Below are 27,349 nucleotides of genomic sequence, written 5' to 3' on the forward strand. Positions count from 1 at the left end.
TCACTGCCAGCCCAGTTAAAACGGATCTTGGATGTCTGTAGCCGCCAATGGTAGTAAATGACAATATGGCTGCCCTATTTAGACTTGTTAAAAAAAAAAATAAAAAAAATGGATGACTTGCTTCTCTCACGCAAGCACACAGCCAAAATGAAACAAAAGCAGTTTAGTTTTGCAAATCCAAACCTTTAATTGTGGTAAAATCACAATGGATGCACAATATTGTTTTTCCTTAGTGTAGTGCTCTTCTTCGTGCACAACTGCTAAACTAATACATAAAGCAAATACTAACTAGCAGGATTGTGGCGCTGTGTGTCCACCCTGAACTGTCTGGCCAGTCAATAATGGTGACAACATCAGGCTTGCTTCATGCACCGGATATTTTTGAATAAAACCAAAATGTTTTTGCCGAGTCAATTCAGTCTGCGTGTTTTACCGTAGGGACTTTTTTCTTCTTCTTCCCCAGATTACCTTTTACAAAGAACTTAAAGGGACATTAACTTATATTTGCAAAATTTAGTATATAAAAGGCTGCATATGGATGTGCCACCGACCGACGGAGGCATGTCCCGTTGGCCCCGTTGCATTCTGGAGCAAAGAGGCAAAGGGTGCCGCGACAGTTTAACAGCAAAGGAGAAAAAAAATCAAGTTATCGTACGTCGCTCGCCCATTGCCTGACTGGCCGGACGCTCAGCGGTGAGCGCAAGAGCACGCTGCGCCTGAAAATATGCAGATCACAACAACATAGCAATAGAACCACAGTAACTTCTGTGTTATAGACTTTTTAACATCCCCACTTGATAGACAATCACACAAAGGGTATCAACAGGAAGGAAAAGTGTCAAAACAAATGAACAACCAAAAAAAACGGACTTGGAGCGAATCTGGACATGTTTGTACTGCATGTTTTGTTTTTTTCTTTTGTTTTTATATACAAAATGGTTTTTATTTCTTACAATTTAATCCAAACCTTGGCATATTTGGTGGAAGTGTCTCAAATTATAAATTTTTGGGGGGGCCAATTGAAGATGGCTGCTAATGGTGTATTATTATTATCGTCATCATCGTCATGATTGGCATCGGAACCCGTTGTACAAACAGGTTGGTGGATCTGATACTGAGTCCAATGAGACTTTGAAAGTAATCGGTTTCTCTCCGTACGTCACATCTGCCGTAAAGCCGGCGACCAGCTCGAAACGGTTTGTTGTCATTACATGACCTACTCAGAGAAACCCCATTACGCTGTTATTAAAAAGCTCACACTACCCCAGAATAAAAATTTTCACTCATACCAATGACATTCAACATTCATGTGCCAGTGTTTTTGTTCACCGTCTTTTGGTCAAGTCCCGTTTTTTTTTCGTTTTTTTTTTTCCTCAAACACTTGCACTAGGCTTATAAAAATAAATATTTCTCAAAAATGTTTGATAAATTACACAAACTAGCGAAAGTAGACTCAAGAACTTTGGGTGCAAACAGCTGAATCTGGCCGTTGTTCTGAACTACAACTCAAACCGGTCCCCGCAGAGATTCACATCTGCAACATCCTTTTCCAAACACACACACACACGCAAACGCACGCACACGCATTTCCGTACATCACTACCGAGTCGTCCTTTTGGCAACCACAAACGTATGGACCACTTGCCAAGCCACGGAGGACCCTGTGCTACAGAAGAACTTTGTAAAAACCGAGTGGGATCTTTCAGTCTTTCTACAAACGGAAGGCCTGCAGGCCGCAGCAAAGGGAGCATAGCACCATTAAATTGTTCCCCGACACAAAACACCTCTCAAGAGTCTGTTGAGCTATCACAGAAGCGCTGAATTTCCTGCCACCGATACAAACAAACTCCGCGGCGACACGGTATCGAGCGTAACCAACATTGCGTGTATTCGGACTATCGGTCTTGAATTTTAAGGCATCGAAAGGTAAGTGATTCTCTATGGAGGCTATGAGTGACGATCTTGACCACGAGATGGTAACGACAGACCAGGAAAAAGCAGAAAACCCCACAGCTATGCTAGAAACTGTGCAATCAGTGCTTTGAGCTAAATGCTAAAAATGAGCAGGCGAAACCTGCTGGTTAATAAACAACGTTAGGTTACAGGTTGGAGACATTTACGAGCAGCTTACGTGACGAAGAAGTGTCACACAAACGCTTCAGTCTGTAAGGAAGAATTTCAAGGCACCGAGCACGTCAGTGTTCATGACAGCAAAGTGCGTACAAGCCATCTAAAGAGCTTTGTTGAAGTTAAATTGGAGTGGGCGGGGTTTGCGCCAGTGACGTATTAAGGTGTCACCAAAAGCTGGGGAGGTGGAAAACGCGTGATTGATGGAACGACAATTGAACCGATTGTCATTTGCAAGCCAACCTTGCAGCTCAACTACAAGGACTGAAATTCGGGGCAAATTCAGCCCTACACGAGGACAGAATCTGTCTGACATCTCCGCAAACCTCATCTTGCCACTAGAGGGCGTAACCACCTTTCATGGGATTCATTAGGAGCTTCTCCCACTGCAAGTAAACAAAACACTATCTCCCCAATGTAACGCAGATCAATAAAGAAAACCAAACACAAAAAGGACAGGGGGGGAAAAAAAAAAGGGGGGTTAAAAAAAATATCAGCATTAACTAAAAAAAAAATGCTCGAGAATTGAAAGACTCGTTTTTGCTTGACCAAAAACAACAACAACACTTGCATATGTCCAATGGTCATCACCCACAATTTTGTTGCATGGGCAATTTGGAGAAAATCTTTTGGGGATTAAATTATCCACTGAAGTGAAGTCTCCGGACAATATCAATCCCCAGCAGTGAGTGACCAAGCACATTTCCGCTCGCCAAATTGCAACTATTTACATGTTATCTACATGCAGGATCCTTTCAGATCTCCACGTTAACTAAATACATTCACACCCAGATTTTTGCCATCACACTCCAAACACAAGGAAGATGGAAGCCTGGTTCCACAGCAGGGCCACGTGCAACGGTGGCAAGTCCTCATTTCGCTGTGTTTTCGTGTCTAGCGGGGCAACTCACCACCTGCCCTATTATCGTCAAAGTGTGGTTTGCAGAAACAGACCGAGCCGATCTCAAACCTTGAAAAGTCAACAAGCCATTCCCCCCCCCCCCCTCCGAACCTCTGCCGGGAAACATTTGGGCCCGATGTATGCATTCATCCCCGACCGCAACTAATCCAAAAACACTCAACAAAATACTGGAATGACTTTTTTTCTTTTTTGTTCCTTTTGTAAGAGAAAACTCTTTATGTGACTCTCCAGGATAGAGTGAGCAGGGAATTTTGGATCTCTGAGTCTTTTTAGTTGTGTTTCCCCTTCAAAGACACTTTTGGCCAAAAAGGGCTTCAAAAGTTTGTGGGTGGAGGCGGAGTCAGGTTCCCAGAAGCATAAGGAGGCCAAGAGTTGGCACAACAGACTTGGGCACTCACCAATGGAACTTATTAATGATACAGAGTCCGATTCTCCCTCCCTCAGTGGCCCGATGACTGAAATACCAACTTTTGGCGACTATGCGCGGAACGTCTCGACTTCATGCTCAAAGCAGAGCTGCAGGTTTGACATCCGAGTTCGAGAAGCACGAAGCTTTATTAAGAACCGGGGGTCAGATCATGAGGAAACACGTTTTGAGTTTCCTCACGGCAGTTTTACAAACTTTAGTTTTGTTTTGCCAAGGTTTGATTTAGTTTAAGTCTAACTTGTTTCCTTCCAAAGAGAAATCAAGATAACAAACCCATACATGACATTAAATGTTTTTCACAGAACAGAAAGAAGAGAAGCCAATGCTCGAATTCTTGAAGGCACAGTACAGAAACAAAATGATCTTCCTTTGTTGTTCATTTTTGCCAAGTCCTATGATTCTCTTAGCTGACGTTTCAAGTGAAGGGCAAATATGCTTGCTAGCCAATCAAATTTCCATACCAGAATGCCCTGGGTCTCCTCAGACATCTTTCCGAGACATCTGCACTTCTGCACTCCGGTTAAAAGAAAACTTATAAAATAAAAAATTAAAACTAAGAGCAATATTAGCGGCCTGTCTTCCAGAAGGAGGCCTCAGCCAGCAGTTCCTATGTCTGAATTTGTTTCATGTCTCAGTGCTGTTTTTTTTGTTTTGTTTTTCTTCCTCAGTCAGTGGACATGCATTCAACACAAAAGATGACTCGTGGGTGGGGAGAGGCTCACTGGAAGGAAGCCTGTGTGGCTGGGTCAAGGCATAAAAAAAAAAAAAAGAAAAAAGAATGGAGCCAAAATTGAAATATGGAAAGTGACGCAGAAAGCATCCCACGGCGGGAATGTTGGAAAAGAACCAAATGGAAGAAAAATCCCTTTGCCATGTAGACTGTCTGATGTGAGATTTTACCACAAAATAAAATTCCGATTACACTGTCCAGGGATGATGTGCGGGAGGGAGCTGTATGATGAGTATATTTATAATTGCATGCAGAGAGAGGTTCTAAATGTTGACTAGGGCAGCAGATGGGCTGAAGACAACAGAGTTGAGAAAGGAAGACAGCTGAGTGGGGAGGGGACAAAATATGCGTGTGAAAGCGAGAAAGAGAGAGAGAAAAAAAAAAAAAGGCTAGTTGCCCCACCAGTCAACTTGAGAATGCGAGTAGTTGCCGCCGTAGCCGTCGCTTGTGTAGAAGGTTCCGAAACCACCTGCGGAAGCAAAATGGAGGTAATGTCGACGCTCGGCCAGCGTAACAACAACAAAAATCGTCAGCAGAAGTACAGCCGCACCTCCTGCAAAGCCACGGGCTCCTCCGTGTCCCGCTTGGTTCCGAACGCCACGCCCTCCGAAACCTCCGGCGTTGCCCCCGGCGGCCGTCTGACGATAGTCGCGTGCTCCGAAACCACCGGCGAACCTGCAAACCAAAGTCAATTTTTGGAGGACGAGGCGACGTCGTCTACAGAATCCGAATCAATGAGAAGAAACTGCGTTGGCGGACCTCTTAGAGCGTCCGCGGTTGCTGCTCTTGTGCTGGTGCTCATAAGCCAGGCTCTCCAGCCATGAAGGAACTTCCTGTTTGGCTTCTACCAAAATGTCGAGCAGGTCTTTAGTGATGTTCCCGTTCTTGTCGTTGAAGAATGACGTGGCCAGTCCTGAAGAAAAAGACGCCTTATTGGAAGCACGGCGACTCGCTATTTAGCACAAACGGACAATCTTACCCAGGTTTCCGACTCGTCCTGTGCGTCCAATACGGTGGACATACTCTTCAATGTCACTCGGCAGGTCAAAGTTAATCACGTGCTTCACGTTGGAGATGTCGAGACCACGAGCTGCAACCTGGGAGATGGCGACAGAAGCCTCTAAACCAGGAAACTCATTTTTGTCGCGGGCCGCAATGTAGAGGGCCATTATGATGGCTGCACAACAAACTGATGAATTACTAGTTTGCAGACTAGTAAAAACTATTACAATATAACAAATATTTGAAAAAAATTAATTTGACAATTTGTAATTTCAGTATTGACAAATGAAGTCGATGCACAATTTGTCTTTGCGGGCCACATCAAATGATGTGGCGTGCCGTATCTGGCCCCCGGGCCTTGAGTTTGACACCTATGCTCTAAACCACATGTGCCTACTACACGTGCTGGGCTGTATTTCCCGAAATTGAAATTTTACTCACAGCGGTAGCCACCAGGATGGGGCATTTGCCGGATCGGAACTGGTTCAGAGCCTCCTCTCGGTCCCTCTGGGAACGGTCGCCGTGGATGCTGGTGCAGGCGTAACCTTCCCGGTAGAGGAAGTCCTCCAAGGCGTCGGCGCCTTTTTTGGTCTCCACAAATACCAGAGTCAGCGAGTCCTTCCCTAGTCGGCCAAAAAAAAGAAACTGCAAATGAACTCAAATCTTTTTTTTTTTTCTTTTGGCCACCTTGGTTCAAATCTGACAGCTGCTTATGTTGGTGATGACAAGTGACAAACATGCATTGCAGGACGCATGGATGAAAATACATCAAAATAATTGCAAGAAAAAAATATGACCACTGATTGAAAAGCCGAGCAGATGACTTTTGTAATCCAAACATGTTGGCATGTTGGACTACGGATCCGACTCATGCCGGGATGCACGGAACCGATGTGAACTAAGATGGCGATCGCAGGCGGATAGGCAAACTTGCCGTAACAAAAAAATAAAAATAACGTGGATGTGAGTTTCTCTGGTATAGAGCTTACCAGGCTTCTCCATGTTCTCTCCAGTATTGTCCTGCACTTCGCTGGGGATGACTTGGGATAAAACCACACCAAACCATCAACACCCCACGACCGCCCTTGCGCCAGTACAGCAACCACGTTGTGCGTCTGTTTTTTTTTTTTTTTTTTTTTTTGTGTGCCCGTGTGTTCATGTGGAACGTCGCGAGCGGGACAGAAGACCGATGGTGCCCCGTGACCGTCTCACCTGTGGCACTGAGCAGGTCCAGGAGAAAAGACCTCTTGTCGCTCTCTTCCACCCAAACCACCTTCTGAGTGATGTTCTCGGAGGTGGAGCCCACTCGCCCCACCGCCAGGAAGATGTAGTCATCCAGGAAATCCCTGGCCAGAATCTGTAGGGGCGAGCCGGAGTGGCGGCTTTTGCTCCAGTGAGGTTGCTTCCACGTAAATACGAGCGCAGAGTCATGGCGCAGACGAACGGACGCACCTGGATTTCTTTGGGAAAGGTGGCGCTGAACATCATGGTCTGCCGGATGTCTTTCGGCGGCATGGTGTCCTGTTCGACGATGCGCCGGATCTGAGGCTCGAAGCCCATGTCCAGCATCCGATCCGCCTCATCCAGGACAAGATACCTGGAGAACAAGCAGATGTCCAGCTGTCAATCACAATTCAACATGTGCTCTAAATGTTTTGAATATATTTCCATTGTGATCTTTTCGAATATTTATTTAGGCCTTAATTATCTTTACAACTTCAATTTAATCTTGAAATGGCAATAAACACAGCACTCTGATTCATATGAATCTATGGTCTCGAGGGGTGGCCATTTTGTCTTGAATGAAAAGCTCTCCTGGCGGAGCTCTCGTGTCAGTCCGTCCGTATCTTACTTGCAATAGTCCAGTCCAATCTTGCCCCTCTCCATCATGTCCACCAGCCTTCCAGGCGTGGCCACCAGCAGGTGACAACCTCTCTCCAGATCTCGGATCTGCTGGCCAATGTCTGCTCCTCCGTACACGACGCAAGGACGCACTCTGGACCGGTATGAAAACTACAACACGACGACGACATTTTTTCAAAGCAGAGTTTTATTTTTTTACATTCTGTTATATGGAAACTTACCTTCCTAGCTTCGTCATATATCTGTAGCGCCAGCTCTCGAGTCGGGGCCAGGACCAGAGAAATGGGGTACTGCTTACGACGGCCGTATTTTCCATTCTCCTACAACACGTCAAAGAATTACCAAAGGATTTTAAATAAGCAGCAACTTGGAGATGGAACTGCAGCAATAGTGACAAGAAGAAATGTCCCATTTAGATCCAATGTGTGGCATCCTTTTTTTTTTTTAATATATATAAGTCATACCAGGGCAGTAAAAAACCTCTGCGCTCCAATAGATGAAATTCCCCCCCCAAAAAATGTAGGCTTCTAATTTATATTTCAGATCCATCTTTGACTACTAAAAGATGAGATGCTGAGCTCATCTCATACTCAAGCCCAAATATTTTCAGTTTACAGTAAAAACAAAGGCCTTCTTTTGACAGTGAGTGCAAGTGAAACAAAATTCCATACCTGCCCAGACGCTTTAGCTGCATTCAGAGCATCTCCTGGTCCCTCTGCGTAGATTTGACTTAGAATCGGCAGCAGGAAAGCCGCCGTCTTTCCAGAACCTACGCACAGAACATGGCAAAATCTTCAACTTGGTTCTGCAATTCAAGACACAAACAGTATGTCATACCCGTCTGTGCGCAGGCCATGAGGTCTCGCTTGGACTTGACGATGGGAATGGCGTATTTCTGGACAGGGGTGGGTCGGGTGTAGCGGCTCAGCGCAATGTTGCCCATGATAATCTCCCCCATGTCGATGTCCTGGAACTACACAACAAGAAAGGCGTGCCAACAGGTCACATTTATAAACAAAATGTCAGGGGAAAAAAAAAAAAAAGTAAGACCTTCCATTCGGACTTACACTCTCGATGTGATGAGGGCAGTTCTGTCCAGTGGCCTCGACGGGAATGTCGTCGTATTTCTCAAAATTAATCCCAGTGTTGCTGGCGGAGAACAACTCACTAGAGGGTAGAAAAGTGGAGAGTTGAACACAACTTGCGGATTATTGTCCTAAGCGTATTTAACGCGCTCCCGCCGGGCCGAACATTGGAGAATTACGTACACATGTTCCCCAAAAAAATGTGGCTTTGGAAATTCTGTTAGCTGGCTACCGCCTAATCCACGTAGGGTTACGCAAGACATTACCAAGAGACGGGATTTTTAGCGCTGGACAAAAATGTGACGACATTTCCCTTAATTCGCCAAACGACACCGCTGTTGCGTTGATCGGCAAAGCCATCTTGCGTTTCTCCATACGAAGCCCGTTTCTCTCTCTTCCACTTACTGCTCGAGTCGTTCGTTGAGCGGCGTCGGTTTGGACCAGTCTCCATCATTGCAGGGTTCCTCCACCCAGCGGCTGTTTCCACCCCCGCCACCACTGTAGCCGCCATGGTCGAAACTAGCCCAAAACAACAAAAAAAATCACACAAATGCAACCTTAAGCATGATGTGACTCCAATTTCCGATCATCTCACCGTGTACGATTTGCGTTGCTTCTGTCATTAAAGAAAGCCGACTTTCCTCTGTTGTTTCCGAAGCTGCTGTAGGCGTCCTTGGCGGTGTTCCAACCACCAGCGTCTGACGAGGTCACGGAAGACAACAAGAAAAGGCCGTCAAGTTTCCCCGACCGCGCAAATGTTTACACCCGGTCCAAACGGGATGGCCACCTTTGTTTTCGTACAAGCCGAAGCCCATCGGCTGAGCGGGGTTGATGGGATTGAAGGAGCCGCCTCTGTTGCCGCGATAGCCGCCCATGCCCCCTCGGCCCCGCTCCATACGAGGCGGGCCGCGGTTGTAAGCGTTCCCGGCAGTCATGCGGTTGTCATGGTAGCCGTTGACAAAGTTGCCGCGGCCGCCATCCCAACCGACTGGTTAGATGGAGACAACAATTAGTTCAGAAGTGACGGCGAGAGATTTCAAGTTGAGCCGAGAGGCTTCTTACAGGCGGCGGCAGGTGCGATGGTGTAGCCTGCCCTGGCAGCAAACACATTTCCTCCTAGAAGAAGAAGAAGACGAAAAAGACGACGGTGGTTTCACCAACGGTTCGGTCGGTTACAAACGACACGATGTAAAATGGTGAGATAGCAGTGAAGCGAATGCACCAAGTTAGCTTTACAAAACGTAGCATTCTGAGTCACGTGGGCCCTCGAGGACTCAGAGAAAAGTATTTTGTTGGAAGAAGCACTAAATTGCTGCTCCTCACCATTTTTAGGACCATCTGTGTTCCGTAAATGTGGAGGAATGTATCTTCCTGCAGACACGAGAGAGACATCAGCCTCGTTCTAATAATCAGTAAGTAGGGCAATCAAAATCTAAAAACATCCTCAATGCAACAATTTGTGGCTGCGAATTCACAACGCCATGTTACGGCCCGTTGCGGTTGCCTCTGAGGCATCCCTAACTTTTATCAGAAGAGGTTGCGATTACCGATTACCGGATAAAACTTGCAAGAACATAGGAAGCGCTTACTGTTGGGGCCACCACCTTGTCCGTCTGCCACATTCAAGTCTAGGACAGCAAGCTGGAGTCGGAAACACACACAAAAAAGTGTTTTTTTTTTTTTTTTACATATATCATAAAAATACAAGGCATAACCGAATGTGAGGAACAATATTTGCATTAGCATTAAGCCAAGTGGGTTTTTACAAGGCAATGCTGTGGCTGTTTTATAGACACATTGTGTCAATTCTCTTGGTTTCATGTTCAGTTTGAATTTCAACTGGGAGAAACATCAAACAGGTCGACTTGTGACGCAATCGTACCTCAAATTTGAGCTTGCGTCCCGAAAAATATGTCAATCGGGTCACCCGTACAGCTTTGCAAAAAAGAAAACCCAATTTGCTGAGTGGTTCAGTAAATAAAAGTTGGGTCAGTCCAATTTTTCACCCAAATTAGGTTGTTTACCACCCTTCATTTTCAAAAGTGTATGACCAAGGTAAATAGTACCAAAAAAAAAAAGAAAAAGTCTTACTACAAAATATGTGCCATATCCTTTGTTTGTCTACCAATGCCAGCAACGTAAAGTGTCGGACATAAACAATTAAATAGTCTTCCCACCTGTCATGATTATGTATATATATTTTTTTTTTACTATTTGGCTTTGGCACAGAAACACTGACTTGAAAACATACATTTCAACAAAACTGCCTGAACAACATCAAAATATAAATCAATTTTAGAGCACAAAGCCAGTATTCTCTATTGACAATTTAACAATGTCAAAATGAATGGTTGGGAAAAAGAGTCATTACAAAAATGATCTCAATCAGCGGTGTCCCAAGACTTTTGCACGGTGCCTGGATGCCATTTACCATCCAGTGCGTGGGTTTAAAAATCAGCATTAAGTCCTTCACTGAATCATCTCATATTGCAACTGAGAGCAAATGCCAGACATCAAATATCAGTTCATTAACTGTAATCTACAATTCTGCGCCTTATATTTAATTCACTGAGCAATAAGAGGACTATTTTCGGAATCTCTTGATTTGACTGGTTAACCAAGCACACTGACAGTCGGATGGATGGCTTTTCCGAGTGACGCAGAATAATTGAACATTTTCGCGACGCATGCGAGCACAAAAAAGCTTGTTGCCTTTGACAGCAAAGTGTGACGCGCTGTCAAATGCAGAATTTGGAGCGCTCAGCTCCACAGGCTAAGCTTTAGCGCACCTCCATTTTATTTTGTGTCGAGCTGCAAGACAAACGCAGTGAGATAATAGCGGACGGGTGCGTTGCATATGCTCACCGTGTCGCGCCGACGGAGGCCGCCGTTATTTAGCTATCACTTTTTCCTGCATCAAGCATCATTTTATGCTTCACAAAAAGATGCGTTTGGATAAAAGTATTTGCGGGGGTGTTAAATACAAAGGTTACGTCAAAAATATTGCGGGAAATACGTATAACAGGTTGACCGGTCGTCACTTGTCGTCAGGAAAGTCGCAGACTGAAGCGCTCCCATTAGCACGCTAGCATCTGGCTAGCGGTTGTTAGCCAGTAAGCTAACATCATTCTAAGACTTATTTTTTTTTTCTCCCTCGCATGACGCCACGAGCAACATCAAACGAGCTGCTTACCTGTTGTTCTAGACCATGGACATTCTCGACGGACACATGACTCATCACTATGGAATATGGAGGAAAAATGTTGACGTTGAGAAAAAGACCTCTTTGTTTGCCGGGGTTCGATGTAATGTTATCGCCCCTTTGTCGCGTGCCTCGCCGCGACAAAAGAGATATTCGGCAGCTTTGCAAGAATAGTCGACACTTTGCAGAACGCACGCTGAAATTTGCTTAGAATTACACAACGTTGGTCACCAAGGTGGTACTTGATGCAAACCCAGCTGATGTCGATTTGTTCTACAGCTGGGAATGAAGATGTGTTAAGAAAGCACGCGTGAACAAAACAGAAAAAAAAAACATCCGGTGATGGTGGAAAATAAAAGTAAAATAAAAGTCTTGTGGAACGTTTAAAAATCAGTGAAGGTGAGCACAAAATAATAATCTCACGTATTTTAAACCGTCGGAGGAGAATATGTTTATATTTAACATAGCGATAAAGCTGACTTTGACTTTGACTTTGAAATCACCCGGATATGTACCGTATTTCCCTGAATTGTTTTTCTGCACGTTATCGCAAAATTCGTTAGCTTGTTTTTGCAATCGCAAATTTTATTTCTCAAGATTGAAAAATACAACAAGGTAGATTTTTGTTCTGGTGCCACTGTGATTGTTTGCAGTTGAATAATAAAGCGCATGTGGGCTAGGTGTACTATTGTATGGTCAGAATTTTCTACCTTGTTCTCTTTGCAAAAGTGTTTCAACTCAGCAATACTAATCTGGTGCGAATTGCATTTTAATCTGGTTTAAATCAGACTTTATCCAATCCAGAAGGTGTACTTTTTTCTGTTAATACCATTCAGTTCCTGATTTGTTACACTGTCAGTTTTTTTTTTATTATTATTATCAGTAAAGCTGATGGCAGAAAGTGAAACAAGTATCATTCATCACAACTATCCAAAAGCTGATTGTAAATATTTTGATAGCTAATTTGTTGCAAAAACTGCAATGAGACACTAGATGGTGCTATTTGATTTCAGAACAAACAAACAGTTACACTTTTTTATTCTTCCATTTTTAAAATCCAAATCCCCTCTAGTACTTTGTAGTATGTCTGACGAAACAGTCATAAAATGTCCCATCATATGGTTATGTTGCCGTACGTAGCAGAAGCAACTACAATAAGTTGTCTCCCACCACAACAAACAACGATAAATAATTATATCATGACATTGTCCATCAAAACTGAGCATTATTATGTTTTAAGGCAACGTTTGAAGGGAAATTGGATCCCGTAAAAGTGTAAACTGAGGCCTCCGAGTGTCATTGTAGATATAACACAAGGGGCCTCTCTAACATAATAATGTGACATAAAATGTAAAGCAATCTACTCGATGAGCAAGCCAAAAGCCAAATGAATGCATTTTTCCCCCATGGCAACTGTGCAACTAGCTGCACAGTAGATAAAGCGGCTGGGGTGAGTGTCTGTGATCCGTGGTATGCCCCCATCTTTTCTCACGTACACACTTCTGCATGGACCAGAAGGGGGGCACTATTCTGCAAATAGTCACTGGCGGTGGCAGATGGTGGGAGGAATGAAAGGCAGATGGAAAAATCACTTCCAATAACATCGCTGTCGAGTGTTTTTTTTTTTTTTTTGGTCCCCTTGGGTTAATGAAGACCACGAAGGAAATTTGCACATGCGCAAAGTGCAAGTTGGATGTGTTAATGTAGATCCAGTCAGTTGTCTGAACCCGACTGTAGTCAAATAAACGTCATTAGACCACAATTAATAATATTGCATTTTTTAAAGTCGCAATTAAATGTATAGCTGTTGCTATGGTTACATGCGCGTCAGCGTCGAGAGAAATTCTGTGAAGAAAACATGTCTGGGAGAGAGTGACAGTGAGAACACAAAGTGGCTGAGAAACCAGAGGAACGCACACAAACTTTGTGACCTCCGCAAACACGCGCCTGTCAGAATGAAGCAGACTCTGTGCGCGTGCGCGCTCATGTGTCAGACAGACACGCGGAGATGAGAATAAAAGGAGAATACTGGTTCTGCATAAGAAAGGTATTAGCCTTGATCTAGACGTAATTGCGTCATCATTTTACGATAGAATGTACTTGGGGGAATAAGACCCCAGATGTAATGCTCCTCGGCTTTCTATCAGTGGGATCTTAATATACAGTATGGGGAAAAGTCGCACACGCGCGCGTACGAAAATGCTGACACTCCTGACTCAGCATTTTTTGGAAGGGGAAAGCTTGTCAGATGCACGACAGGGAACGAGCAACCCGTCCTTTTTTTTTTTTTTTTTTACATTTCTTGAGTTGAAGTAACACTATCGTCATGTAAATGCTGTGTGCATGTTTGTGTGTTGTGTAGTGAATATAGTCCTGTCAGCCATAGACATCTATTAGACGTCTGGTCTATGTATAGACCTAATTTAGACGTCTAAAATTGGTCTCGGTATAGACCTAAAATAGATGTTTAAATTAAAATTATCAAATACGATCATATTTCGAAATCTTAAAGTCTGAACCAGCTGTGAAGTTGTTTGGATTTGTGTTTATCACGCATATTGATCCGTACATGTGAATTGGTTATTTCTGTAACCTGAGAGACGGAAATATACTTCCTTCCATCGGTCTATATCTTTGCATCACCTCCAGATGACAGCCGAGGGAGGGAAAAAAAAGCTAAAAAGCAACAGAAACCAACTTTTCTGGAGGGTCAAACTGAAAAGAAGGTGGTGGACTGACTGGTCAGGAATCAGGACAGCAGAACAGAACGCAATCCAATAGCCTCTGAATTGTAAAACTCGGCAGCACTTTTGGAGGGAGGAATAAAATCCTGCACGCACAATGGAAAAATTAATTGGAAATATGGCTGCAGGCACAACTCGTCCATTGTTGGAATTTGACCCAAGAGAACACGAAGCAGTCGGGACAAAAAGGAAGTTGACATATGTTTCCGTTCACTTTGACATTTCTTTTGATGAATACCACCCAAAAAGAAGAGAACAAGCCATGTTTAATATTCAAGATGATGCTTCTCGCGTTCTCCAAATGACATTTTGCGGCAAGAATGTGGATTCAAATGCACATTGAAGACTAATTAGATTTTAATTTGGGGGTGTGGCTAAAAACGTGGATAGTCCAGCCCCCAGATTGTCTGAATTTAAGCATCTTCATTCACATCAATGGTTATGCGGCACAATTGTGATGTGCATTTAGTTATCTCGTTAATGCCTGGGAAAAGTATACAAAAGTAGCATCCATATTTCTACGTCATAGAAGTAGTATTTGATTGACAGTTGACAGGAAAGTGGGACGTTTGATTTTTCAAATCTGAAAATCTTGCAGATTTTTTATGATTACAAAAACACTCCAATTTTTGTGTCAAATTTACAAGACATTTATTTCCTTTTATGACAAAATTCACAAATGGGAAATAAATTGGCTTCTATCAAACTTTACCTTGTTTATGCAAAGTCTTTGCACTGCCCTTACTTTTATGTGTTACATGGCTACATGTCTGATTTTTATTTTATTTGTTATTTTGTGTTCTTGTTTTTTTCAGTTTATTGTTTGTTTGTTGTACGGACTTGCATATGGCACTTTAAAGTGTTATTTGTTTTTGTTTTTTTAAATATGTGAATAGAAATGTTTCTGCCACCCTGCTGACTTATGTGGTGCAAACGACTTAGTGGGATTTAGGAGATTTGTAAGGTATCATAAAAAAACAAGGGGAGAACCACGCGACTGGCCAACGTTAGCTTACGTTCACATCTGGTAATTCATCGCAAAGCAGGCATGACAGAGTTTGAAAACCTAAACAGTTGCGGTGACTTTTATTTGTCCGCCCTGCTTTAAGGTTATACATGATCCATTTGAATCCACCTTGTTTATTTTTTGCCAATATACCCAAGGGTGTGTAATGGAATACAGTATTTTATGAGGCGTTGGGGCTGGCGCTTGATGTCGACGTGCTCCCTACTCGACATTGCTTCGCTCTCGGGGTTTATGTGAGCGTGAAATCCCATGATTGATGGTGCGCTGGCCGCATGAACACAAAGATGGCGTCACCGCACTTTCAAGATGACTTGATCCACATTTTGGCTGTTCCATAGATGGTGAGCGTGACAAGGTTACACATCCCATTTTATTTTTGTTCGTATTTTCCAAAGCATAAACCAAATTGCGCTTATCAGTTCTGATGTCTGTGATTCAAATGAACCTTCTTGTGTTCTACCGTAACTAATGAATTGTTTGGCCCTGGTGGAGCTCTACACTATCTATGGCGTCCCATTCTGGTTGGTATTTGTGCCACATTAAGACCAAACTCAAGGAGGTTTAGATGTCTATTAACGGGTTGCTCTGTAGGTCATCGGCAGTGTTGTCGAGTACTCAATTAATATCTAGTCTGACACAGTCTATTCTCAGCCAGAGTCACGCCATTCCATGAGATGTCTGCCTCTTCCACGGATCGAGGGCAGAGGCAGGTCAAGCTGGATTTCATGAGCACGTTTACAATCCAACATGCTGAAATTGGAGACACTTTATGTCCGAGCAGCCAATTCCCGCCCGCCTCCGTTCTTTGCCCTTGATTTTATGAGACTATCACAAAAGTTGTGTTGTTTTCGCAAACTATGGCGAAATAATTAAGTTGATGACCCTTTTGTCATGAGATAATAACATAACGATGAGATAATAATGGCTCTTTGATGAATTAAAGCTAGATGTGTGAGTTTTTAGCGATGAGACGATTCGAGAACGGACAGAAATGGTCGGAAATTATAATACATGCTCACCATGTCAATGTTCATTTGAAAATAAGTTATAAGTTCCCGAGGAGTTTTGTGTAAAACTAGATTTATGGTCATTAATGGGCTACTAGCTAGCTTCAGGCTAAAGTTAGCATTGTTAGCTAATGTTCACCGTGTGTGTGTCGCTAATACTTGAGTAAACTTTTTTGGGGGTTTCTATCATGCATAGATTTCTATGCATGTAGTCATTTGACTACAATGTGAGAAATTACTACGTATTTTCATCCACAAACTATAGTTAGTTTAGCGGGTTTGTCTTAGTTTTATGAACTAGTTTTAGAAGACTAAACCCAATCCCATTCCTTGCTCTTAATCCTAAAGCTTTGACGAAGACAAAGACTATTTTGCCCCGACGCCATTTAAGCTAGCTCTATTGCAAGCGAGCGTATACCAACAACTCAGAATACATAATTGTGCCAAAGTATGGATCATATAATCCAACCACCAATGTCATTACAATAAAAATCCATAAATATTACTCACATATTTGTTACCCCTTTCTTTTAGCTCACCATTATTGTTATCACTTGTTGCCAAGGGGCCGGACTGTGTAGCCGTCTTGTCGTCCAGGTAAGTCAGGGTCTGTCTTCATGCTTTAGGGTTATAAACCACTTTTGGTGGCCCTACCAAGATTTACAGAAAATCGAGAAACATCTTGACAACATGATCATACGAGATTAGCCCCATTTAAAGTAAGAGGTTACTTTATTTTTGCATGGTTCTACAAAGTTGTTCATGGGGTCATGCACTGCGGAAGTCTTAACAGCTGCGTACGAGTTCAAGTGACTTTCCTCATCCCCTTTCCCATTAATGCTTCCCTTATGGAGTATTAGCTGCAATCTACTGCGGAATTATAGCTTTAACGTCAATAAAGCTGTTGTGATTAGCGTGGACGTGCGTGTCGAGACGGCGTAACCTCCGCAAAAAGGGCGGAATTCAACTGTGACATCTTAATTCCACGATGTCGGATCAATTCCTCATATGCAGATGCTTTAGTTTTTTTTATTTTCCGTCGTACTAACAAGCGTGAGCGCCAATTAGCATAGTCCCCGATCAAGACGCATTCGTCATCAAGTATTAATAACCCTTGGTTAGATGAGGTAAGCAGTATTTGCAGCGTGAGCGCAAAACAGTTGCTGCGGGCCAGTCTCTCAGCGAGATATTAGCTGGCGGCACGCCAGCGAGACAACTGAGACTCATTCACACCAGTTATTTACGTGCACGCGTGTGCATAACAAACCATGTAAGGTTAGCGCATGCCGGATGGAGGTGAGAGCGTGTGCGACAGCTCTGAGAGGGTCCAACCAACTACAGGTAGAATGTTTGGAATAGAGAAAAAAAGAATTGGATTCCTGGACCCCAAGAGAGAGAGAGAGAAGAGGTTAAGCCGCAGGGGTGTCAAACTCATTTTTTTGGCGGGCCGCATTGTAGTCATAGCTTCTTTCGGAGGGCCATTCTGACTGTCAACCCAAATAAATGTATGAGCACCTCATATTAGATACAGTAAAAGCTACGAACTGACAAATAACTCGTTTTCAAATCAGACGAGTAAAAACTGGTCAAATATTTTTAAGAAAAGATATTAAAAGTGAGGAAAATTTGCAATTCTAGTAATGACACACGAATTTGATGCACAATTTGCCTTCGCGGGCCACATAAAATGATGTGGCGGGCCGTATCGGGCCTTGAGTTTGACACCTGTGGGTTGGATGCAATTTAAGAGTCTCAATCGCTTGAATGGTGATTTTAGCCGTCTCTACTATAGTTTAAATAAGTCAGGTGTCAAAAAGGTTTGGTGAAGTTAAAAGTGAGATAGAATGCTGACTAATTCAACAGGTAACGCAATTATGGAAGGACTGGTTAAATGTTTGTTTTGTTTTTTGCTTGAATTAATGAAACTTAGGCGCTCTTTTGACTCTGAAATAGATAGCGTGTTGTAGCGTTGATGTTAGCTAGCAGGCTAGCCGTTAGCCTTTGTTAAATCACTGAAAGATAATCCACAGAATTTAACCTCACTAATTATTTTTTCCTAAATTAAAGTAGGTTTTTTTCCTTGTTTTCAGTTCAGTTGAGGTAAATGTTCACTTGCTTTTGTGGCATCATAACTAAAACATGATGAAAAGATCTTAACTGACACAAAGTAACATTTGGTTTGAGCAGAACATAAAATTCAAGGAAGATCTGCTTGACTAGATAAGCTTCATTTTATTTCCAGTGAGGAGAGTCCACATGATGATAGAGCAGATGCAACTTGGGTGAACATTCAGTCCTGTAAGAAATTTCATCACCTGGTTTGGGGGGGGGGGGGGGGGGGACTCCTCGGAGAAATACTCCATAGGTCCTCAGCTCTCCTTATGAATGTCTGACGCAGGAGGTGAGCACGACGAGCTGAGAAAGACAACAGCTGAAATTGCAACGAAACCACGTTACTAAATGATCCATGACAGGAGTGAGCACACAAAGCAGGACCAGGGAAAGTGGGTCAAGTGGACCCTGGGAGAGCAGGCTAGGAACCATGCGCACGCGTACCAAAACGCCACCAGATCCCACTTCTCTCCACATGAAATGCAAATGAAAGCAAGCCGGATGGATGGAGAGGTGCTAAAAAATCAAAGCCCGGGAGAACGGCCCAACCTCATCTGCATTTTCAATCGAGAGTAAAAAAAAAAACTCTTGAGAGGAGAGGCAAAGAAAGATGTGCAGAAGGCTAGCGAGAGAAGCTGCAGACAAATGGAGGATGAGAGAATATAAACATAGAATATGAATCCCGCAAGACTAACAAGAAGATGGAAGACAGTAAGATGCAGCCCAGTGTTGAATTATAAAACAGTGGAGGCGACTTTTTGAAGTTCTTCCAAAACGATTGATGGCTTGCCGACAACCAAAGTGGCCCACATTTACATCGTGTGCGCTCACGATCACGTCATCAGATCCTTTGGAAAAACTCATTTTCGACAGAGCCAGGGTACAAAACACACTAGCCAACACCCACCGCCTTATTTACACACCAATCCATCTTGTCCGCACGACACAAAACACACACGTCAAGAGGCAGCCACTTTTATTAGAACTGCAAGTCGGGGCAAATGGGGAGTTAGACAACAAAATGGAAATCCGCCTTTTACAAATCTATTTATTAAAAACAAAACAAAAAAAAAACATCTCATTGCAATAGAATGACAGAACACGAGAAGTTTGTCATTTGTTAAATTTGGCACAGAATATTTAAATGTATTTTGAATACGAGTGTACAGTAAAGAGCTCCATTTGAATAGTGGGGCTGCACTTTCACAGGCGCCGTCAATCAGGCCCTGAGGACTCTGGCTCAGGGTAAAAAATAATGAACGACCACATAATATTGCCCCTCCCAGTTTTGCGTGCTTGAAATACTACTTGAAAGCTCTATAAAAGTCCATCAGAGCTGCACACACTGATCAAAAGCAACCTCGCTACATTTGTGCAATCCAACTACTGCGGTGCCTTGAGATACAAGCGATCCCACGAGAGTTTTTCCACATACGAAGGCTGTATAGTGTCAATGACCTCAACTCACCTCACCGACGGGATATTTGAACACACGTGGACGGACATTAAAACAGTACTCACAGGCATTCTTTATCCCGTGCAAAAAAAAAAAAAAGCAACAACAATTACAAGAGCTCACTGGGTCATTTACAGCAGTTGTGAAGGTCATCTTGGTTTGTGTCTTCAGAACTGAATTATATTGCCCCCCCAGTGGCCAAGCTGCACACACCAGACAGAGTTGCTATAAATTAATCAAGATACGCAAAGCGTTGAATTCTTTACATTATGTTGAATTATGATCATAGGTTTTATAAAGTACATTGCAGAGTGCTATTTTTTTTGAAAAATACACAAATTGTTGCTTTTCAGGGGTGGGTCTGGCACGGATTAATGCCATTCCCATTCATTTCAATGGGGAAATATGATTTTAGATGAGCGTTTGGCTTGGTCGGAGAACAAATTCAGGTCGTATTTCAAGGCACCACGCAAGATTTTAAAAAAACACTCAACAAGGTCTACAAATATGGCAGTTTGACCTTGCTTCGATTACACGGGGCAAAGATGGAGGATGCATTCATTGTTGGAAGGTGTAATGATCTGAAAAGGTGCAAATTTAAATGCAACACTGAATTTTTGGGGGAGAAGGGTTTTGGGGTGAACACATGACTACAAGTAGTGGAGTGACAGCAACTTTTGGGAGTGTTTGATGTAACCCTGAAAACATCTCCCGCTGCTCACCGAGGGCTATAAAATACAACATGCACACTGGCACTGTGCACACAACGCACAAAATATTTCTCAATAAGTGACATCACACACGCACACACTGCATGTCTCCTTGGGATGCATAAAAATCTGTCCGACTTTTAAAATCTCTTAATTTTAAAAAAAATAGAGCCGAGAAGAAAAGGTAGTTATCGTCCATTCGTTAAGGTAGGAAGGAACACTCTGGGTCGCTAGTGCAATGCCTCTTGCGGGGGGAAGGGCGGGGCGGGGGTGGGGTGGGGGGGGAGACGGCTTTCTCCGGCCGCTCCGGAACCGCCGCCGAAACGAGGCTCAGGCTGACTGAACAGTCCACGTTGGTCGGCCGCGGGATTTGACAAGAAGTTTCCACTTGCAACCGGCAAAGCCCAACTAACACATTCTGATGGCATTCAAAATGTGGCTGTAGTTTGCACGAGGGCAGCACCCGAGCTTTTCATTTGTTAGTGTTTGGTAGATAAGTGGTCCTTTGTTCCCACATGGCAGTGAAATCTCCTGTGCCTGTAAAAGTAAAAAAGAAAAAAAAGAACAACAACTCCCTGCTCCTCCACTGCAGTGCTGAAATGCCTCTCGAGATACTCGGTTGGCTTGAATTGGGCCCCCAAGGAAACGCGCCCGCCGCCCGTTTTACTCCCAACGTCCTCTACTCGGAAACAACTGGGTGTCCCACAAGTCGTTGACGGGCGTGTGTCTGTTGGGCGTTTGCTGTTTCCTAGGGGCGCTGTAGTGGGAGGGCGCAGGGGAAAGTATTTGTCAGTCCATCTCCAGGTCCATCAATTTGTTGCGTGAGCGGGGAGTGTGCGCCATGTCGCGGCAGCAGCACTGGGCGCAAACCAGGCCCAGGACCAGCGAGAAGAGGCCCACACCTGCAGAAAGTACAAGAACTCAAATGGGACTCTTTATTTTTTAGGAATTCCTGCTGCTGTTTTGTGTGGTTCCTTCCAATGACTCAATATTTGCAATTTTTATGAACAGAGCCGCTTATTTATTGTTCTACATTGCAATGCCACATCGAAACCTAATTGATGTGGAAAAAAGGATATACTCAATTTAAGATGCTCTGTTTGTTTTACTGATGTGCAAGTCCCCGCACGACACACCAGAGATAAAAAGCCCCCAAAGCTATGACTTGTGACAATTTCATGTGTACTGCAGACTACACGTAAAATACACACACAATTCTTCTGAAGACTGTTCTCCATCTGCCTGCAATATTTCTATTAGTATTGCAGCATTTTGGAATGCATCCAGCGAGAGCGGCGCCACTGCCAACTAAGCAGATTTGACTGATTTGCGTTACTAAACTTCAGCCTGGCTCGTTCTTGCCTCGCTGAAAGCCACAGCACAATAACAACAGGAGCTTTTTTTTTGTGTGTGTTTGTGGCAAGCGTGTATGAATGTGATTTTACCTATTGATGCTGAAACGCCATACAAGAGGGGCAACTTTAGGGACTCCCACACTGCAAAGCAAACAAGAAAGCAGAAGAATTGGTGAATTTGTGTCTGGAACGCAAAATGTCACATTAAGAGTGCACACACTCCTTACCGGCAAATCGGACTGTCAGGAAGATTCTGGAAGACGTCAACTCCCCGGCTTGGGTCCAGGCTCCCGTGGAGGCAGACAGGTACCAGGGGGTAGCCACACAGTGGTACTCGCCGCTGTCACTACAAGACAAAAACATGGTGGGATGTTTATAAATCACAAGCGGTGGTGGGAAAAAAAGACTCAGATAGGACAATGACCAAAATGTACAAAAGAAAATGAGTGATGGTTAAATGAAGCTTTGAATTTGCTTCATGAAGCAGTTGTTGTATTTTTTGACTCCTCTAGATGCCGCTCTCTGTTCAACATTGGGGTCGACACCCTAACTTTAGCCGTTTCTTAAAACCCTTCATTTAAACAACCACTTGTGCGCCAACACGGATGACAACTCACCTGTCATGGGCGCCGTGGACGTTCAACGTGTACGAGTGCGTGTCCTCACGTTCGATAGAAACGTCACTGGAAGAGTTGCGATCCTCTTTACGCACAACCCCGAAGCGGTCCACGCTGGCTACTTGCGTTGTCGTCTGCCCTCCGCGAAGTCGTGTGAAAAACCAACGAACCTCATAGGCTAGGTGATCTGAAAGAAACACAGGCAGGCAAGTCTATAATCATCGTCATACCTTGACGTTTCAATCGGACGTGTGAAATTGATTACTAATGAACAGGGCCATTTTTTATGAGGGTGATTTTTAATCTCAGGCTTTCCTGTTCAAAGGGCAGGTGTGTCTGTTATCCCTCAAAACCCCCTCGAAGCGGAGACATGCTGTCAAACCTGGCATGATCTGCGCTATTTATGCATCTTAAGAAAAACATTTACGTGCAAGAGTCACGTTTCAGAACGGCAGCTCATTGTGGTATTTTGGACGCAGCCCTGACGACTGACACGCACAGATCCGTCTGAGTCTTCGGAGCAGCTTAATCATGAACATGTTCGTGGGGGGCGTGGGTTTTTTTTTTTTTTTGCTCCTCTCCCAGTGAGGGAAATAAAAGTGATGGATAGGCAGCATAAGAAAAAGGATGCCGCTGATGACAAATGGAGGCAAACAGGGATGAGAGAGAATTATGATAATCGATGTAATCGTTGGAGGAGGGGGGGGGGGGGGGGGGGGAACTAATTATTTCTAGAAGGGAGGGAGAGCGAGCGAGAGAGCGAGCGAGCAAGAGCACAAACTAGTCATTAGTGTGTCAGGGACAGGAACTATTAGCACTGTGGTGCCTCCTACACACTGGCGTACACACACACAGCCTAAGATGCATGCACAAACATGCAAAAACACACACACATGCAAACACAGACACGAAGAACGAGATGACACCTTCGGCAGCCTCTGTCATTTTGGAGACAAATAGACAATGCATTTGCAAGCGACAACATGAGCAAAAAAAAAAGGCAAAACAATGATGAAAACTATTAAGAGACAGTGGGTGTTAGGCGAGAAAATGATGGATGAAGAAACGAGGTGGATGAGAAGAGAATGGTGCAAAGGAATAATGATGAGGAAAAAAGTGATGTCACCCGAAGCCACGTAATGAATCACATCTCAAATGCTCCGCGCCACGTTTGTTTCTTAAAGGGGAAATCAACCCCCAAATTATTCTTTACAATCTATTGTATGTGCCCTTCCCCTACAAGTCTAAACACAGCATTCTGGTTAATATTGAGTTTGTGGAATATGAATTAAGCAGAAAAATTCACCCGTTTTTATCCATAACAGGGGGGCGGCCATTTTGGCACTTGCTGTCAACTGAAAATGACATCACAGTTGCCAGGTCTCAACAACCAATGACGGCTCAGCTTCAGTAGAGTGGTGAGCCGTGATTGGTTGTGACCCGACACCTGGCAACTGTGATGTCATGTTCAGTCAAGAGTGGCAAGATGGCCGCCCCTTCGATGGATGAAAACAGGTGGATTTTGCCTGTTTAAATTCATATTTCACAAACGAAACATTAATAAAAACACTGCACTGAACATATTATAAAAACTTTAGGGTTGACTTGCCCTTTGAATGGCTTTCAAATTCAAGCGCTGTGAAAAAAAAAAAAGTGGCGGTACTCGTCATACACTGGCCTTTGATTTGCTCTTCAGACTGAGAGCTATCTTGAACACTCACTCAACAAAATGTCTTGACACCTATTTAGTCAATTGTGCCGTGTACTCGTATAGCTGCCACAATAAATGGATGCGCTTGACAGATGGAGCCAGGATTGATTATCATTGAGAGGATAAAATAAACCAGAAGATAAATGTAGCTGTAAATTACAAAACAAGAGCATCACTAGAATGGCTGTGAAGGAGGGAGGTGAATTTTTCATTTCACATTTATGCATAAAAAGTAACTACAGTTCTACAATAAACGGACTGAAATCCCAAAATGTAAAAACCTTAATCTTGATCAGACATCCACCTACAGTGTATCCAGAAAGTATCCACAGTTTTACGTTTTCCACATTTTATATTACAACCTCATCCCAAAACAGAATAGTATAATAGAGTAATAGCCACCAGGGGGCAGTACAACACAGCACAAAGACAAGCAAAGAAGAGTTTCACAAATACTGTTTTGTTAGCCCTTCTGTGGTGATTTGCTTCTTGGTTAGCATTAAGCTAACTGACTACATGTGATTCTCTGCTTTGTTTGACAGTACCCTTCAATTGGTAGCTTGAAGGTTCTTTTGAGAAATATTCACAATGTGCCAAACTGCTAATTGTTATTTATTTAAAACGTTTGCACACAAGTCAAACACAAAAATCATGTTGTATCAGCTTGTACGTCAAAAAAATTCAAGTCAGGTATTTCGATGCGTTACCGAAAATATAAACGTTCTACTCTTGAAAAGATGACTATCTGCCTTTCTTGTTAGTGATCAAAGACACATTTCACACGGTAACACAGATCTGGTCTATGAAGTGAGCTTGCTTGTTTTTGGTGAAGGGCAAGCGTGGTCGAGGAATGGAGCTATATTTAGCAAGCTTGGGCTTTCTTGCAGTTTGTCTTCTCTTCCCCCATCCACTACCGTCTTTGTTCTTGACAGTGGCGATGACTGAGAATGCGCAGCGAGAAGGGGCGGATGGAGCTGGAGGATTTGGAATACTTAGTGAGTGTAGAGATTATTTTGTTTATCACTCAAGCCCCAAAATCATCAGTGGGGAGTCATTTTGGGAGGGGTGGGGGGACACCTTGAGCTTCGAGCACCGCTACTTCCTCCTCCAGGTCTATCCGAGAGTCATCCAGCAGGCTGACTCACTGCTGCGGCCCCATATGGACCCACCGTGTCGGTCCTGCTACATGAACGCACACATTCCTGAGTTGATAAGATGAATGCATTGCCCGCTGACTTTTTCCACAGCGATTTGATATGCTGGAAATTTATGAACCGTACTATGGAAAGCCGATTGTGAGCAGTGACCTTGTTTTGGTGCCGTAAATGGGCAAAAGTGCAAATGTTTCAAGTAGATTGAACAATTGCTTTGTTTTTACACATCTGGCGCGGGAATTTTTTTTTTTGTCATATCACGAGTACGCCTACAGATTGATGATGACCTCCGAAGGTACAACATAACTGATTAATATACGAAAAATCATTTTGTTTTGTCTGCTTAAGATTAGTATTCATTTCTCAGGCATTTAACATAAAAAAAAAAATGGTACCTTCAAAGTACGTATATAAAGTGAAGCCCAATAATATGGACTCAAAACTAAATAAATAAAACATGCCTTTGAGTATGAGGTGACATTTACCACAAAAAAATTGAGTTAAAAAAAAATAAATCTTTATAATAGTATGCTATTGAGTTTTTGAATGAAGCAGAAAAATCCTCCCATTTTTATCCATCTCAGGAGGCGGCCATTTTGTTTTGGCACTACCGCTTGCTGGCAATTGAAAATGACATCACAGTACCAAAAGGGCTCAGCATGCAAAAGTACAAAACAATTTTTTATTTTAGCCATATTTGAACTAGCATTTTTTTTTAGTCCCATCCCTGATGTAGTGTATCTTAAGCCCGATGAGCGATGCAGAAAATAGAGGAGGGTCCAGTCAACCCGGTTAGAGTAGAACTTCAAGTGCAGAAGCTTGATTACACGCTTTAAAGTGATGCGCTGGCTTCATTAAGCGGAGAAGGAGCAGCGTCGTGATGGCAAGTGAGAACGCCGGCGCACCTCTAACTGACTATCTGGCTCTCGTCTGAGCTCATAAAACTAAAATGGCTGTCTGCGGAAATGAAAACAGCCTGATTGGATTTCTCCCGATTAATCCCCGGAGAAAACTCCGAGGCTCCAAACTGCCTGAAATTCAAACACAGACACGCAAAAGGCCGACAATTACCACACACGCTTATAATGAAAATGGCTGCGAGTTCTCCGCGCCATAAAGCAGGGCGGCGCTGGCAGAGCGGAATCCCGACAAAAAGATAAAAACACCATTTAGCCTCTCGGAAACAAAGCTGCCGGGCGGCGATACGTCCCTCATTAACTGCTGAGCGCTGAAAAAGATCTACAGTAGATGAATTCTGCTTCATGTCTGCTCGCTATGTGGCCGCTTAACTAAGAGTTGAATTTGATATTTTGATATGCTGTTTGAGGCTTCCTTCAAAGTCTTATAGCCTCCTTTCCCAACGCGACTAATGGAGCGAAAATCATTGCATTCTTCTTGCTGTTCAGGATCCGCTGAACGTATTTAATTAATTGCGTCGTCACTCTTCTTTCTTTTGTTTGCTCTTAATTTACTAGTAAGATTGCTTTGGAATTACGAATAAATAAAGCCGAAGGCGCATGAAAGTTGAATCAAAGGCTCGGCGTACCGAAAAGCAGTTTATGCCACCTTGGTTGAAAATAAAATAAAAATAAAGTGGCACATATTGCATTAACGTGAAGGGAGACATTTTGCAGCGTGAACAGAATTAAAGCTGATTACTGTAAATCAGGTTGAGATGAGCGGTGATGATTTAACAGGTGCCAAGTTGCGTCAATGAATCCATCCATCTGTTTCCGGGGTTTTTGATGCTTATGTAATCACCCACTTTTGAGGTTCGTGGAGCTCTTCCAGCAGCGGGACCAAATATTTTCCGAATGGCAGTTTTTTGGACATTATCGCAATGCTGGTAAAAGTATTGGTGGGACTCGTCTTTTCCCTCTCAACGAGACGAATTTTGCCCCTCCTTTCCCTCCCTCTCGACAAGCTCTTTCCCCCCCCAACTTTTCACAGCGTTCTCAAGCCTCCTCTTCCTCCATTTACTGGCTGGGCTATTCACCACTGTTCACTTTAACAGCCTGTTTAGCGGCCTCCACTTTTGCCTCATTCGCTGCCTCTCCACATCAGCAGCTATTCTTTCGCTAGCTCGTTCCCGTCTCCC

The 27,349-nt window shown here is 43.5% G+C and overlaps 2 protein-coding genes across 4 annotated transcripts in view; both read right to left on the reverse strand.

Annotated features, from left to right (window-relative positions):
* Positions 1-162: 162 nt before the first annotated feature.
* On the reverse strand, positions 163-11,671 carry LOC119131086 (ATP-dependent RNA helicase DDX3X-like). 3 transcript variants are annotated; one of them, XM_037265232.1, is made up of 20 exons: positions 11,350-11,671; positions 9,746-9,797; positions 9,480-9,527; positions 9,219-9,272; positions 8,944-9,144; positions 8,752-8,854; positions 8,562-8,675; positions 8,139-8,238; positions 7,909-8,044; positions 7,743-7,840; positions 7,293-7,391; positions 7,061-7,221; positions 6,661-6,805; positions 6,421-6,565; positions 6,198-6,248; positions 5,650-5,831; positions 5,186-5,303; positions 4,966-5,119; positions 4,757-4,881; positions 163-4,675 (listed from the first exon to the last, which is right to left on the reverse strand). In XM_037265232.1, the coding sequence occupies exons 1-20, from the start codon at positions 11,392-11,394 to the stop codon at positions 4,596-4,598; spliced, it is 2,211 nt and encodes a 736-aa protein (XP_037121127.1). In that variant the 5' UTR covers positions 11,395-11,671; the 3' UTR covers positions 163-4,595. The 3 variants fall into 3 exon arrangements, with proteins under 3 accessions (XP_037121127.1, XP_037121136.1, XP_037121144.1); XM_037265241.1 differs by lacking the exon at positions 9,480-9,527; XM_037265249.1 differs by lacking the exon at positions 6,198-6,248.
* A 7,536-nt stretch (positions 11,672-19,207) lies between these two features.
* Positions 19,208-27,349, reverse strand: part of si:ch211-132g1.7 (prostaglandin F2 receptor negative regulator) — a 31,839-nt gene continuing 23,697 nt past the window's right edge. The window contains exons 12-15 of the mRNA XM_037264967.1: positions 22,387-22,573; positions 21,997-22,115; positions 21,860-21,910; positions 19,208-21,316 (exon numbers count right to left, since the gene is read on the reverse strand). Coding sequence (XP_037120862.1) covers positions 21,204-21,316; positions 21,860-21,910; positions 21,997-22,115; positions 22,387-22,573 — 470 coding nt within the window. The 3' untranslated portion in view covers positions 19,208-21,203. The remainder of the gene's footprint in view (positions 21,317-21,859; positions 21,911-21,996; positions 22,116-22,386; positions 22,574-27,349) is intronic.

This window comes from Syngnathus acus, chromosome 2, assembly GCF_901709675.1.
Source record: "Syngnathus acus chromosome 2, fSynAcu1.2, whole genome shotgun sequence".
Lineage (NCBI taxonomy): Eukaryota > Metazoa > Chordata > Actinopteri > Syngnathiformes > Syngnathidae > Syngnathus > Syngnathus acus.

Bases quoted from the DNA above. Each gene is read 5' to 3' on its own strand.
- LOC119131086 (XM_037265232.1), bottom strand. From the start codon at position 11,394: ATGAGTCATGTGTCCGTCGAGAATGTCCATGGTCTAGAACAACAG. The intron at 9,145-9,218 runs GTAAGAAGCCTC...CCATCTAACCAG, and splicing joins CATCGCACCTGCCGCCGCCT to TCGGTTGGGATGGCGGCCGC. The intron at 5,120-5,185 runs GTAAGATTGTCC...CTTTTTCTTCAG, and splicing joins AGGACGAGTCGGAAACCTGG to GACTGGCCACGTCATTCTTC.